The sequence below is a fragment of the Schistocerca serialis genome, chromosome 6 (genome assembly GCF_023864345.2).
Source record: "Schistocerca serialis cubense isolate TAMUIC-IGC-003099 chromosome 6, iqSchSeri2.2, whole genome shotgun sequence".
NCBI classification, from domain to species: Eukaryota; Metazoa; Arthropoda; class Insecta; order Orthoptera; family Acrididae; genus Schistocerca; species Schistocerca serialis.
In genome coordinates this window covers 12,521,027-12,536,902 of record NC_064643.1, presented here as the reverse complement: position 1 = coordinate 12,536,902, position 15,876 = coordinate 12,521,027, and the positions used below count along the sequence as shown (strand labels likewise).

Below are 15,876 nucleotides of genomic sequence, written 5' to 3'. Positions count from 1 at the left end.
TGCGAATTATGCCTGATGGTTTCCAGTCTTGCACTAGGATGGTAGTGTCATCTGCGTAGATGGTTGCCATTGTGTTTTGTTCAGTTGGAAAGTCATTGACGTAGAGATTAAACAAGAGGGGCCCTTGGATGCTGCCTTGGAGTACTCTCACTTGTATACTGTGTTGTGTTGACTGTTTGCCCTGAATGTCGGTGTTGAAGCTTCTGTGAGTGAGATATGAGTGTGTAAGGTGTACGAGCTCGTCGGAGAGACTAGCAGTGCAGAGTTTGCGAATGAGACGATTGTTCCGTAAATGACTGAAGACCAGGAACAGTGCTCCTGTAGCTTTATGGTGTTGGGGGTGTGTGTAATATGTTCTACTACACGGAGGAGTTGTTGTGTTGTGGAGTGGTGATTGCTGAATCCAAATTGCTCCAGTCTCAGCGAGTGATTGGTGTTGCAGTGCATAGTAAGATGTTTGAGAATCATCTTCTCAACAATCTTATTCAGGGAGCTCAGCAGGCTGATGGCTCCATAATTTTGTGGTAGGGAGTGGTATTTCCCTGGCTTCCTGAACATCAGGACAGGGAAGTGTTGATGTTGTAGAATGGTATTCATCATATGTGCGAGATGCTCTATAGCTTTATTCGTGAACTCCTGGGTGACATGGTTTTGAAAGTGATTGGGACCAGGAGCTTTTCTAGTTGTTTTGTGCTTAATAACCTGTGTAATTTCATGTGTAGCAGTATGTATTGTTACATTGCACTTGGGCTGGGTTACGGGCCATGTAACCTCCTGGTCCATTTCAAGTAGCAGTGCTGGATTGGAAGGAGCCAGATTCAGTGTGAATGATGTTGCTAGTGTTCTGGTCATCAGCTCATGCTTCCCCTCCATGGAGTATGCTGGTCTGTAAGGTATTTGTAAACTTGGTGTGTAGTATTTCTTCTTGGTGGAGTGGACAGCTATTTGCCACACTCCAGGTCATGTGGTGTGCAGCCCTGCGAGTCTATTGTCCCAGTTTGTAGTTTTAAAAGTTTTAATTTAGCCTGTATGATCCCCTGGAGCCTGCTAATATGCTGTTTGTACATCCAGTATCTCCCGAGATGATCTCTCATTGACATTGGCCCCTGTATTTCTGGGAGCAGGGCCATTGAGCATTCTTGTGGTATAAGTACTGTAATGGTACCTGCTATTGCATCCTGAACTGCGGTGGTAAGGGCTTTGACAGCTTCAACAAGTTTCCTGCTTTGTGTAATTTTGGGAATTTGTGGGATACGACTTTTCAAGCATTTCCTTGAACAATGCCCAATTCACACGCTTGTAGCTCAGTATCCTGTGAGATTCATCATACTGCTGTGTTTCTTGCGAGTAAAGTATTACAGGTGTTTGATGAGGCCAAATCATGTATAATTTCAATGTTGATTGTGACTATAATGCCTATCACATCTAATGTCTATCACATTTAGTCTCTGTTCCCTGTTTTAAGTGTCACCTCAGCTGGCACTAGTGTAATGTAGTTTGGGCGCAGTGCATGTTCGCATAGTTTTTTTGCTATTGGTGTTTGATCTTTGTTAGTTCCAAGCAGAGTGTTTAGCATTAAGATCACCAGTGGCTATTAGTCACTATGCTATGTTGAGTATTGTGCTGATATCGCTTGTTATGATATTACCAGATCAATTGTATATCGATATCAATGTAGTGTTCACTCAATTGACTTGACCCTAACAGCTGTGGCTTCTAGTCTTTCAGGTTCAGGGATCTTAATATTTGTGTATTCTTTGTCTCAATATATGAAGATTGCTGTTCCATCCACAGTTGTGCCTTCAGGTGGTCAGTACAGTAGATGTAATATCTTGAGAAGAGTAGTTGTTTGTGTGACTGGAGCTCAGCTTCGTTCATGAGAGCATTCCAGATTCCCTTCTCCTCCATAAATGCAGCTAGCTCTGCCCTTTTGTTGCCAATCCCATCTGCATTCCAGAACAGCATCTAGGTCAAAGTACTGTTGTTTGTGTTTTGTGGTGTATTACCTATGGAAGTGTGTGGGCAGTGTGGTGATAGCAGTTTGTATAGCAGCCATGCACTGGCTGTGTGTAGCCGTCATGAGTTTGTGCATGTGTTACGATGAAGAGCCTCAAGAGGATCTTAAGCCATGTGAGTGGGGTATAGTGTCTCCACTATGCCTCTGATTGTGGTGAGAATGTTTGTTATGTCAGCCAAGGTGCTGGCGGTGGTGTTGGTGGCTGGTGGTCCTTATGTTGGTGTACTGGATGGGCTGGCTTGTGTGTTATTCATGGTTCGTATTTCATCTGGGGTCACCTGTGTTATTGCTGTGGTGAGGGGGGCAAGAGTGTGAGTTACAGTTACATTGTTCCTTTTAATGTGTTCCTATGTTTGTCTGGTCTGTTGTTGGTGTATTTGTTGTGGTGTGATAGTGTCCCCTCTTTTGTTTTTTGGGTACCTCTGTTTTATTTCGTGTGTTTGTGGTTGCCCTAGTTTGGGTGTGTCTTCTGTGATATCACAAGTGTCACAATCTGGCCTAGACAGAGTTGACTTGGTGTTGTCTGGGACCGGCAGTATTGTCATCAGTACAGGGGCAGTTTCTAGCATTGCAGGTGTGGGTTGTGGTTCTGTTGTTGTGGGAGTGTGCCGTGAGTTTGTGGAGCTCTGTGCATCCTCAGTTCATCCACTTCCACTGACAATGCCAGTAAAAGAGGTTCCACACCTTACTGGCTGGGGGGTGGGGAGTGTCTTGGAGCTGTTCTGGTTACCACTTGTCTGTCTTTGGCACTTTTGCACCTTAGAGCTTCTTTGTATGCTGCACACCATCTGTAGTTTGCACATGGACCCCTCCACATTTGGTACATTTGATAGTTGTACCAAGTTTAAAGTGTCGTGCTACACGGTTACCAGTGCATTTGCGGCACCGTGTGCCAGATCACATCGGGTGCCGCATGGCCAAACTGCTGGCAGTGGTGGCACTGTTGGGGGACACACGGAAGTGTGTATATTTCTACTACGACCATGTGAAGCAGGAGCATCTGCGTCAGAAAGTTGCAGGAGTAAGCTGTGTCATCGAACTCCACTAAATAGTTTGGCTGCAATCTGTGTGTCACGAATCCAAGAATTCATCTCATGCTCTCACAGTCCCAGCTGAGAGCTGTGATTATACCATGAAGAATGTCATTGAGGGTTGTGGTGTCAACTCCTTTCACGATGTACATTCGAGTTTTCCCCCCTTGGGTGTTATATTTATGATACTCAATTCCCCCAGCTTTGACGATTTTCAGGAGATTTGTGCAATCTGTTTTGTTGCATACATACAGTGATACATGGTCCCTTGTGAGTTTTGTGTTTGGTATATTGTGGGGAGTGACATTCTACAAATGTCTTATTTAGCTTGCCGAGGCAAGTGTAATTGTGTATTATGACCAGTGGGAAGCCAGTCGGTGTAGTGTTCTGCGTAGCGGCTGGGGTAGTGTTGTGTAGTTGAGGTGCTGCAGAATTGTTTGTATGGTCCCTCATATTACCGATGCTCAGAACTGGTGTTGGTAAAAGCACGCTGCATTTGCCGTGTGAGTCAGTAGGCTCAGTTGTTCGTGTATGTTGCTGCTGATTGCATTTTGGACCCACCAGCTTCGAAGGTCCATCTTTGTTCCACGGAGCTGTCACTTCCAGCTCGAGGACTACTGCGGTGGTATTGAGGGCCTCTCTAGTATATTCACTGGTGGTGTGACTGGTGTTGGTGTTGCTGTTGCTGTTGCGTTGCTTCCACCCGTCAGTTGGACAATGAGCTCATGCTGTCTCCGAGCCATTGCTTCTTGATTTGTGGCAGCAAAGTCCAGATTTAGCTGGTTCATCACTTACTGATAGGTGGCAAAGCAAGACAGAAACGTCAAAGGGAACAGATGGCACTCCTGCCTCTTGTGCTGCAGTCTTGCTACGGGTCGTCGGGTGGGATCTGCTCGGTGGATCTGCGTCTCCCAGACATAAGGATACTTTTAAGGATAGAATGTGGATATGAGACAATTTTACTTTTTCGTCTGAAAAGACAATTTTGCTTTTTTAGTGTACATACAGAAGAGGGGAGTCCTTATGACTCACTTGTGCAAGATGCAATGCTCAGTGCAAGAGAGCACGGGTGGAAGACAGCAGCCTGTACTAGACAGTGTTGTCCAATGTGAACGTGCCCCGGACACTCAAATACCCTATTAAAGAATGGGAGAGTCACACTGGGGAAGTTCCAACCACAGTTGCAGGAACTTTGAGCCAGAACTCATGGCCACCTAGCACTGTCAAGTGTGTAGCAGCGTGTGCTTGTAGGTGACACTCCAAAGAGTGTCCTGTGGCATTTACACCAGTTTTAGCGTATGTGTAACACAAATATCCTCTCGCAGCTACTGCAGGTACAGGGGGAAGGCAGCTGCTCAGCTGCGACTCACCCGTAGTACTGCCCGAGGTTTTCCTTGGTGGGAGGACTGGAACGAGGTGCACCAAGCCTTGTGATGCCCATTGAGGAACTGTTGGAGTGAGACGTAGTGACTCTGAGGTCAAGAAAGCTGGCAGTGACCAGAACAGGGTGTGCTGACTCCCCCCCCTCCCCCTCCCACCATACTGCTTTCAGTGATGCCATTGCAGAGGATTACACTGTGGTTGGTCATCTGGTTTTTATGTGGGCCAGAACATGAAGCTTTCCTTTGCTTTTTTTTGCTAAATTGACTCATACTTCTGGACACAAACACCTATACAGAGCAAATGTATTGGCATCCAGGGTTGGGTTATTTGGGGGGGGGAGTGACAGTTTGTTATTGTTTCCGCCCCCCCTCACCCAGCTTCCCTCAAAAATGCAACTCGCTAGCAACGTCGCTGTTAGCATACGACAGACATCTACAATTTTAATAACAATAATAAACACACAAAAATATATTAAATTATTCAATATAATAGTAACAATACAAATAGGTGGATCAAAGAAGGAAGAAAACGTAGAACAAACAAAAGAACTTCATAAAGTGTACAAACTGACATGGACACACTGTAATAAAAGAAACATTTCAGTACAAGGCAAACACATGCGCTATAATACAGTTATAGTATCAGAAGCACTCTTCGCATCAGAAATGACCACAATCTGTGGACCAGGCACCACAAAGCAGAAAGAATACAATGCAAAATCCTCAGAAAATTTTTTGGAGCAGTGCACAGAGATGGCATATGGATGAAGAGATCAACCAGAGAATTATAAGAACACAGAGGCAGATTCAGTCACAATCAGAAAACACCGACTAACATTCTGTGGACACATACACACAATGAACAGCGACAGATTCACAAAGGGATTTAGGATGTAGTAAATGCCTTAATCAAAAAAACCAGTTGGTTTAAAGAGATAGAAGAATGCCAAAACGAGCAGGAATCAGAATGGAAATGATGAATGAAAGAGACAAATTCAGAATCAAAATTATGAACATAAAACTTGAAGTAAAGGGAAGGAAGAAAACAGAGAAAATATGTACATATCAAAGGAAACAGGAACACAGTCAAAGAATGAAAAGATTTTGGGAAGAGAAAAGGGAGGAGGAAAGAAGGAAAAAGCTGAACAACCATGTAACAACGAAGTTGAACTCTGTCAGAGTGTGTGCTCACCATCATTATTTCAATAAACGTTATGACTGAACAGAGGTCTGCAAACACATGTGAATGAGGGGAATACCGTTTCTATCAGTGATTTCCAACTGTGTTCGGGAAGTCATTCTTTCTGTTGTTGTTGTATCGGATCTGTTGACAGCTGGTATGTTCAACCCAGTGGTGTGCAGCTTTACCCGGCTGGAATGTTGTCAATCAGACCAAAAGCATGTCCTTGTGGGCAGACCCTAGCACGAGCATCTGAAAAGTGTCCTTTATTACATGTAGCTTGTCATTGCTGGAAGAACTTGGCATTTTTGACACACTTCTGTTTCCATGCTACCTCCTTCTCCAAAAGTTATGTGTGCATTTGGAAATTGGTGAAGTAAAAAATATAAAGACATCGTGTCATTCTGCCACATCTGTCTGTAGTGTGCATTTTGGGGTGCGTGTACGATACAAGGCATTTAGGTATGATGAGGTTACTTAGCCATTAATGTTCACAATGGCTGGCATAAAGTAAACATGACAAGTATTACATTAGAAAGCAACAGCGATAGCTTTCCGACCGCATAAATTCTACTAGGCAGAGTCAGAAGCAGACACAGTGGCCTGTGCCAGATACGAGGGTTGGAAGTGGCTGAAATGTGAGTCGTGGGACAAAGAGAAAGAGAGAGAGAGAGAGAACACACAGACAGCACCATAAAGCATTCCCCATCTCTTTCTGCACAGAATGCACCACACTGCTGCCTTCTTAAGTGCACCCCAGTATAATATGTTGTTTGGGAAGTGGGTGGTAGTTTTCACCATTGCCACGACCTCCCCTTATATCCACTCCTGCAAGATTGTGAAAACTACAGCCACTGAGGAGATTTATGTGAGATGTTCCTATCAACTTTGTGTAATATTCATATTGCACACTTCTGCAGACAAAACAGATTTTCGACCTTAGCTTAGGAAAGAAAAGAATCATCACAGATCATTAAGGTTCAAAGAACTTGTCTTGAACACTGTAAGGGATCCCTGATCCCACAAACAAAGATGCTAGTATCTGACGCCCAGGTCGATAGTGGACAGGAGTAGATTGTCGAGCGCTGCAGTAGGCAGTGAGACTAGTGCTGAGTGCGCAGTAGTATGGTAGAGTGTCAAGTGAGCAGTAGAGCAGGAAAGATGGGGAAGAATGGTGGTCGAGTGAGTTGTAAACGGTAAAATTCACTGGAGTATGACGAGTGAGCACGTCCCCCTGATCGTCGTGGGGTTGACTCTCACTAATGCCGATTCGCAAGTGATAAGAAACAGAAAGTGACAAGTGCCGAATTACGTGTTTCACGTCAACCGTGTCGGCCAGCAACAACCATGGATTGCAGTGAGGATTGTTGTGAATGTTAACCATCAGCATTGCGTGTGACAAAGTACTGAAAATCAGCAATCAATAAAAAGAGATAACCACAATTAGACGTGTAAGGCAAAGGTAGCAACTGCCTCAGAATTTGTGTGTTAGTAGGAAATATACATCAGTTGTACATCACAACCTTTGTGATTCTTAACAATAGACAAACGTTCAATCATTAGCTATTCCGTCCCAGAACAGCCGCATTCGGTTGAAATACTCCTGAAACCACAGCAGAACAACCAATAGCCTTTCATCCATTAAGCACATGGTCATATATCACAATAATTAACTGTTTGGTGTCTTCGGTAAATTACCCAAAATCCAGTAAAGGAATTAATCGGGGGTGTTTCAACACGAATGCTTAAAAATTCTTTTGTAGTTAACTTATTTTCAGATTATGAAGAGTTGTTTGTTACAGCTTGTATTTTTGTTCCAGGTGGCCCTGAACTTGATGGCTGTAGTGATGTCGTGAAGGCACAAAGTCGGAAGTTGTTAAACCTTCAGAAACAAGATTTTCAAAAGTACTTCTTCTCAGATACCAATATTTCGCCCCTGTTTGTGTCGGATACACAGATGTCTCAGTTGTTGTCACGTAATTTGAGTGTAGTGACTGAATCTAGAAAACAGTTTCTTTTGCTTCCCTGTGCCCCAAGCATTATGTGCAATGCAGGACTCCTAACAAAACAAACACACAGAGCACAGCCCTCTGTCTTCTCTTGCCGTTTCTGCAGTTTGGGAGCACAGTCCGAAAGTCGGACTCATGTTGACCGGTCTGGCAGGGCGAAAATGGTCAACGTGGGTTCGAAGCTGGTGACAGAACGGACTGCTACAGCACGAGCAAAGGTTTTTGTGGGACCCGAACTGATGAAACTCATACGAGAAAATGGCCTGAAGGTACTTAGCGTTGCTCGCCTGGCGGGAATTGTGGGGTCCAAGCAGACGTCCAGCCTTATCCCTCTGTGTCATAACATATCTTTATCCTCTGTGGCTGTGGACATTGAACTTTACTCTGCTCTCAACTGTGTGATTATAACTGGCACGGCAAAGTGTAGAGGGCAGACGGGCATGGAGATGGAAGTTCTCGCTGCTGTATCGGTGTCTGCCTTAACAGTGTACGATATGTGCAAAGCTGTGAGTCATGACATTTTGATATCTGAAATAATGCTTCTGGCCAAAAGTGGGGGAACTAGAGGAGACTTCCACCGGACATGAGCATCTGTGTGGGGCAGTGAAATAAGTTAAGTATACCTGGTGTGATGTAGGCAAATTTCAAAGTCTGTTCATAGTTATCATAAATTATATACACATCGAATTGGCCTGAATATAAGTTGCACCTTTAATTTCGAAAAAGAGAGAAACTTAATTAAAAATAATTTGTCAAGTTGCCCATTTACAAAAGCTTTTCAAAATGTGATTTACCCTTAACCAGTTTTTTGTAGTACACTATAGATAAATTACACACAAAAACAAAGCTTTCAGTTGCAGTTTTCATGTAAGACACTCTTAACTTCACTAACATTCATTGTTTTGCCACTGTCAGTATTTTTGTCACTCTCCTCCCAAAGTACAGTGGCGTCGCTACAATCCCGGGCATTGCATGTGCAGCATTTCTTGAACCGTACCTTTAAAAAGCACATCTGTTAGATGAATAACTGTGAGTTTGAAATTTGCAACATAACTGTACCGAATTCCAAAATTTTCTCTCAATGTTGTGCTTCATTGGTGAAGAATAAATTATATTCTTTAGTTAGAGAAAAACTGTGCCTGTTCCACTGTCTAAAATAGTGAAACTGTGAGAATGGGAATACAGAGGGGTCCAGAAAAATGTAGACTCTCTTTGATAGTCAATATTGATGGAACAAAATGGCATAGTGTCAAAATTCTTGCATGGGAGGAAGATCATTTTGTGTGTTCAAAGTGACACCTGTTAGCAGCCAAGCAACATCAATGTTGCTGAATTGTTGACTGAAGTACAGCTGTCAATGTTGCCAGTGTGGTAGCTGCACAGGATGTCTTGATGGTTTCTCATATCTCATTCAGTGTAGCTGGGTTCTGTTGGTAAACTTTGTTTGTTGAGGTCCCCCATTGGTAGAAGTCGAGAATTGTAAGGTCCCATGAACTTGGTGGGCACTTGACAGTTCCTCTTCGTCTTATCTGTCGTCCAGGTATATTTTCATCTAAGTAGAATCTGATATCTCTGTGGTGGTGAGGCGGAGTACAGTCTTGTAGGTAAAAATCTTTTGTTTCCAAACACCACTTGGATGGCTAATAAAATCAATGTTTGCAGTATATGATACACCTCACCAGTTATGTACCTTCAAAGAAGAATGGGTCAGAGAAACAATACTATGACGGACCACACCACACATTATCACCAAGTGAAGTAACATGTTTGTCCATGTGAACATGAGGATTTTCAGCAGCCCAATACACGCAGCTATGACAGTTTACATTACCATTCAGGTTGAATTGTGCCTCATTAGGCCAGATAACCTTCCCTGCAAACCATTCATCTTCGTGAAGCATGCCTTCAGACCACTCGAAGTGCTCCATCCTTCGATTCGAGTTGTCCTCATTCATAGTGTGAAACAATCTTGGAATGTACACTTTCCACTTTGCAGTCTTCAGAATTTATCATGCACTTGATCAGCTTATCCCACTTCCCCATACACAATGCTTCATAGATTTTTGAGATGATCTAGAAAAATGTTGCAATACAGCAGTGCTGGAACCTGGAGGTTGATGTTGTTGTTCAGAGGACCTTTCCTTGTGCACATTTTAAACAGCATTGTCGGCTTAAAATTTATACCAAATACAATAAATTGTTGTTTCAGTACAGCCTTGCATTGCTCAAACAATAGTTGTACTTCATCCAGTGCTGCATTGTCATCTGCTGGAAACCCACACGACAAGATCTGTTGGGAAAACAGTGGTTTATACTACTACTCAAAATTGCAGCCATATAACACTTTGTTCCAAAGGTAATAACTATCAGAGAATGTCTACATTTTTCTGGATCCCTCTGTAGTCACTACCTAAATGGGATAGCAACAAAGAGAATGTTTGCATTGCTACCTCATACACAACAATTGATTTACAAACTGTAGTGATATTTTTGTTTCATTTCAAACTTAAGAAAAAGCACTACAGTTGAGGTTTCTATGATTTATAAGTCCCAGTTTTTATGGGAGATTTTTTGTAGAAATGGTGTATCTTATATTCAGGCCAATATGGTACCCGTTTCCATCCTGTTTTAAGTCTTAATTCAAAATATTTATCTTTCTTTTTCCAATACCTGATCAGTTTGAGAGAGATATTTAAAACAAAAAATAAGCACTAGCAAGTACGTTAATTTGCTATTGTTAAAACTTTTTCTCGTGCATGTTCTCTACAATTTTGATATGACACCACCTGCACTCTTATCTTGTTGCCAGTAAAAAGTGAGTAAGTAGGTCATTAAACTCTCTCTCTCTCTCTCTGTGCCCTCCCCCAGCTGTGTGGTAGTGTCCTCTGTGTTGCTCTATTGTTTCAATTTTTGATGGTCCCGTGCTGTGAAAAGTTGAGGTGAAGTGTTCATTCTTAAATAAATAGTGTGTATCGGCTCTTTTCTCCTAGGATCAGGTTGTCATTGCTGTGTTCATTGATGTAAAATGACACTTTTTTAACAGTTCCTAAAAGGTGCACCACTTCATTGATACTTTTGCTCAGGTGTAGAGCATATTGGCCAGACTAATTTACATGTTTCAGCTTTACACTGTATGGTATCCTCTTTTTTAAAGGCCTATTATCTTTCTTGTGTGTGACTAGTCCAGAGATTGAAAATGTTTTATTTTGTAAGTTACCAATCCAGAACAGGTTTCTGTCAATTTAATTCTTCAGGTTTTTCCAGAAGTTTGCTGAAATTCCTGAGTTGTCCTTTGCACAGTCGGACATCATTGTCTTCCTCGCATATTTCGGTGACATTAGTTGTTGCTTTTACAAAGTGCTACTTGAGACTGACCGTCAGATGGAGCAGGTCTGTAATTTGTTCCCTCTGCCTTCGTGCTTCATCTGCAATCTGCTCTGACAGACACCATCCTCGGGTATCCGTGTTGCGTGATATTCCGAGTGTCATCTACACTCACGGGCACGATTCTTGTGTGTTATGTTTTCAGTCCAAGCTGGTTGGTAGAATTCTGTTTGCGGGCTGTCCCCGTTTGGGGACAATGATCGGCAGGGCATGAAACCCTAATCTTTCATCTTTCAGTTAACTCAAATGTCGAGTGTCACTTTTTTCATGTACTGCGGTTACAAATATAAGAAAATACAAAATGAAAATTTCTCAACATAGACATGTTTCTTTTCAGTATGTTTCTCAGATCAGTACACTGCAATGTAAATATTCCATTAAAAGAATATATTTTTGATTGTTTCTTCAGTCAAAGATGCATTGCTTTTTTGACTTAACAATCAATGTCAAATCATTGTCCCTCAAACAATCCTTTAGGGGTTTGACAACGTGAGACCATGGCTTTATGGAGGATCACCTAGAATTAGCTGTCGTCTTTTCTGACATGATTTTAAATCAATGCTATCATCACTGTTTCTTTTGCTTAGGGTTTTGAGTCTAGGAATGATGCAAACAATCAGCAGTTTATTTCTTTCTTACGTGATCTTGTTTTTTCCTCCCTAGCCCCCTTTCTTCTTTCATTTGGTAGCCTCGAGCAAATTGAATATTCCTGCTTTTGTTTGTATTTATTAATCTGTTTGTGCCTCTAATTCTTAAAAGACTTCATTATGACACTAATAATCTGAAGCAGCAAATTTGGGGAAAAAGAGCTGCATTCATTTATGCTGCTGTAAAATGGAGGAATTGGTTGTAGTTGGAAAAAAATCTGCCTTTTACAGCTGCTGATTTTTGTCATTTATTTTACATAGCCCACCCATGATCTACAATCAGGTCTTCCTTTTTATGTTGTATTTTTTATATGAATGTTGAAACATAGATGATTGTTATGCATCTTTGCAGCACCTAAACTTGAATATTGTACTTAAAAATGTTATTTGTTGTCTTTTTTAAATTAAATTGTTATGTTTAAGAAGTGAATTAAATAATTGTTACCTGTGACATAATTTTGTAGCAGCTAAACTTTGATTCTGGTCTTCAATATTTTAATTTTTATAGTTTGGGGTATGATTGTTGTAATTAGAAAATGAATGTGTGCTTTGTGCACTATGTTGTTACAGTAATTTGGAGTTTATTTTGTACATCATCTGGTGTAAATTATAAGAATTTAAGCAAAAACTTCTGTCTCTCAACAGCTTTCTTAATAACACTATTCCAGTAACTGGATATGCATATTGAAATATCTGTGTTGTATATTAGATTCTATGACCTGTACCGAGGCAATATTTTGCGGTTGCAAATTTTCTTGACTATTATTAAGTGTGTGTGTGTGTGTGTGTGTGTGTGTGTGTGTGTGTGTGTGTGTGTTGCTTATGCCCTACATACGAGTCCTCCAAGCTACTGATGATCTGACCAATGTACGACATGCCAAAATGCTACAGCTGCATGGGGAGATACAATTAAATCCCATCCCCCCCCCCTCTCTCTCTCTCTCTCTCACTCTCTCTCTCTCTCTCTCTCTCTCTCTCTCTCTCTCAAAGATCAGCAGGTTCAGGAATCTAACACAGAAAGAATTTAATCACGGTTTCTTTTTCATCTCTATCATACAATGTAGTCCAATTTTTTGCTAATACAGAAATAACATTTTGTGATTTATGTAGTGTACTCTTCAAAAGATCTAATGATGTCCTCATTCCTTTCTTATAAACAAAACAAGAAGAAACTGACAATAATTGTCATTAAAATAAAACACAGAACAGTGTCTCCATAGCATCAATGAGCACATCCTTTCAGCACCTTTGACCCAGGCAGTGAACACAGCAGCGGTCAGTCTATGACTTGCAGCAGGTGAATCCCAGTCAGCTGCATTGCTCATACACCCCACATAAATAAAAATAAACAAAATCTAACAATACACATAACCAAGGCTTGATTTGTGACAGTATACCGCTGATGACGAAAAAAATTAGACCCAAAGATTTTGAGATGTGATACAATAGAACTTTTGCTCTAGTTGAAGCGGTAAGATACAAATGTTGTATTCACACTGTTAAAAAGCTCAGAAAAGTGTTATAACTTTTTCAGAAGTCTAAATCAAACTATGGAAACTCTCGGTAGGAACTTAGAAATATAGGAAATGATAGAGTGCTACTTACCATAAATAAATGTTAAGAAGTCTATTTTTTTTCTTTTAACAAATCTAGCACTGCATATTACTGCCAAATTAGTCATTACCTATGATTGCCCCAGTGGCAGAAGTATGTATAATAATGTCAAAACGTTTGTGACACTACACACTAGGAGAAGCTCAAGTTTCAGATACACGTTGATTGCGTTCTTGATGATGCTATCTACATGTTCATCCACGCTCTGCAAACCACTATGAAGAGTATGACAGAGGGTACATCTCACTCTACCAGATATTAAAGCTTGTTCATGTTTCCTTTCCTCCATCTTGTACTTCAACTTTTCTTCCTTAAACTTATCCTGTTTCTAACTACTCTGATTTGCTTTTGTGGTTAGTGTGAATTTAAACTCAGTTGCCATAAATATCTAATATCTTTTATTGAACAGTGAATGGATTATTTTATATTTCATTTAATGCTGTTCTGCTCTTTGTTACGGCACAAATGGTGTTCCCTACTTTTGTGCAATTTTCACACAACTTGAAAAAATGGTGAGATAAACAACTAGCTTCATTATTTATTTATGTTTTGAATGTACCACTAATGTTTTGAATGTAACCAAAAATGCTTGTTGTTGTAAAATATACTTTCAACTTGCCTCCTTCACTAGCTGAAAACCTTTTTAGTTTCTCATGTTACCCCTGATGTCTTCTTTTTGGTTGATTCATTTATGATAACATTTTACTGTCCTGAGTAGTACCTGTGTATAAATATAATTTTATTTTTATTTTTAGTGATGTGTGTTTTTATGTGCATATTCTTTCAGTCCTGTGTAATGTGAGTCTCTGTTTAATGGTATGGTTATGTTGTCTTCAGACTTAAAGAATTGATGTAGAAATTTATAGTTTTCAGCATGTGGTTCAACAGATCCTTATTGTGTTCCTAAATTGGAAAAGTCCTAAAAACAGAAACTAGAAAATAACTGTATAGAAATTTTGGACCACCATTGGTTAAATATTTTATTACCAACCCAAGAAATAAATTGGGAACAATGTGCAGCATCTTATTCAGTGTAAAAGAAAACTCAAATTTAGTTAAAAGTGGACCACTTGAGTTTGCTAAAGGCATAGAATCGTGTGTTTCTAGTGTTCTTAAATCCATTCAAAACCCTCGAAAAGAACAAAAAAGTAAGAGAATATAATATTGAACTTACAGGCCTAAGTCTGGAAACAACATTATAATTGTGTGTATTTGGTTTTGTTTCTATGCTGTTGACATCCTGTACTGTTGATTTGAAATTATATGTGAGAGTTGATGTTTGGAAGCTAAATGCAGGAAAGAAGACCATGAAGTGAAATCCACCCTTCATGTTCTCAGTTGGCAGAGAATGTGGGCAAAGAACTGGAAATCTTTGAGGTACCAAATTGTCAAGGGCTGTGATATTGCCCTTTTAACGTCACTTAGAGTAGACATAGTTCTCTTAGTCCCAAGTGTAAGACAACATTTTTGGTACCTTACAATTTCAGTGGTTTCCATTTACAATTTCTGTTTACAGTGCTCATCATCAAATGTTTTGGTGTTGTTATTTGATTTCATATAAATAACATAGAGGTAGTTATTTTACATACTATTATGTTTCTGATAGCTTTTTCTCACAAAGCATACTTTAGGCTCGTATTTTATTGTAAAATATTGAAACTGACAGACATAAAGACTTGCATTTTCTGCATGTCTTCTGTCACCAGTTTCGCCTCTAATATTGACTGCAAAGCAGAAGTGATCGGCATAGAAAATGATGGAGTGAGGGTGGAGAGGGGTAGAGGGGGGGGGGGGGGGGGGGAGAAATGTAATATTGAAACTAAAATCAAGAAAGAGAGCAGTCAATTGAGGATACAATGAAACATTTGGGACCTCATTAACTGCAGGATCATTCTAGTAGAATAGAATTGTATAAAAGATTACTGCCAAAGAGAAGTGTTAGAACTTCAAGTTTAACACATATATTTAGGAACAACACAACAACACATATAAGTCACTGAGTAAGTTGACCTGTGTACAAGTCGGCATTCGATTCAACACTGAGTCTCAGTCTAGCGGCCGCTGCTCGGCTGGCCGCTTAGGTGGCGCAGCTGCTGCATGGCTGGCAGACAGCGCCGCACGTAGAGGACGCGTGTAATTGCGCGGCAGCACTTTGAATAATCGGCGAGTCACAACATTTTTCCCCCCTTTGAAATTGTTGCACTGGTCTTGATGGAGGTGTCCTGGAGATGGCTAATGTAAAGTCTCGAGGAGGAGGCTTCCCGTACGGACGGAAGTGTCCCCGATGATAACGGGTCGAGATGACAGGAGACGTGGGTGATGTGTCGGCATCCATTGAAGGAGGAAGCGAGTAGATGTACTCTGACAGAGGATGATCCTCCGGTTCCTGCATGGGCACGTCTCCTGGTGGCGTCCGTTCTGGTGCTGGCATCGCGATGACGGTGAGAGGGCTGCGTTGTGAGTATTGAGAGATGCCAAGATCCCGGGCATCAGGTAGAGCCAAAAGTGGTGTGGCAGCATTCGGAACAGGCGTTGCTGGCACCCGAGGCCGAAGCTGGTCCGAATGACGCACTGCAACACCCGTGTCCATCTGGATTTCATACAGGCGTCTA

The 15,876-nt window shown here is 41.1% G+C and overlaps 2 protein-coding genes across 2 annotated transcripts in view; both read left to right on the top strand.

The window, feature by feature from the left end:
* The window catches only part of LOC126483668 (molybdenum cofactor biosynthesis protein 1-like), a 324,074-nt gene that overhangs the window by 202,545 nt on the left and 105,653 nt on the right, over window positions 1-15,876 (top strand). The gene's annotated exons all lie outside the window — the stretch shown is intronic.
* LOC126483669 (cyclic pyranopterin monophosphate synthase-like) overlaps window positions 1-15,876 on the top strand; it is a 79,314-nt gene that overhangs the window by 56,654 nt on the left and 6,784 nt on the right. Inside the window, exon 3 of the mRNA XM_050106733.1 lies at window positions 7,431-8,231. Within this exon, the coding sequence (XP_049962690.1) occupies window positions 7,431-8,206 (776 nt within the window). The 3' untranslated portion in view covers window positions 8,207-8,231. The remainder of the gene's footprint in view (window positions 1-7,430; window positions 8,232-15,876) is intronic.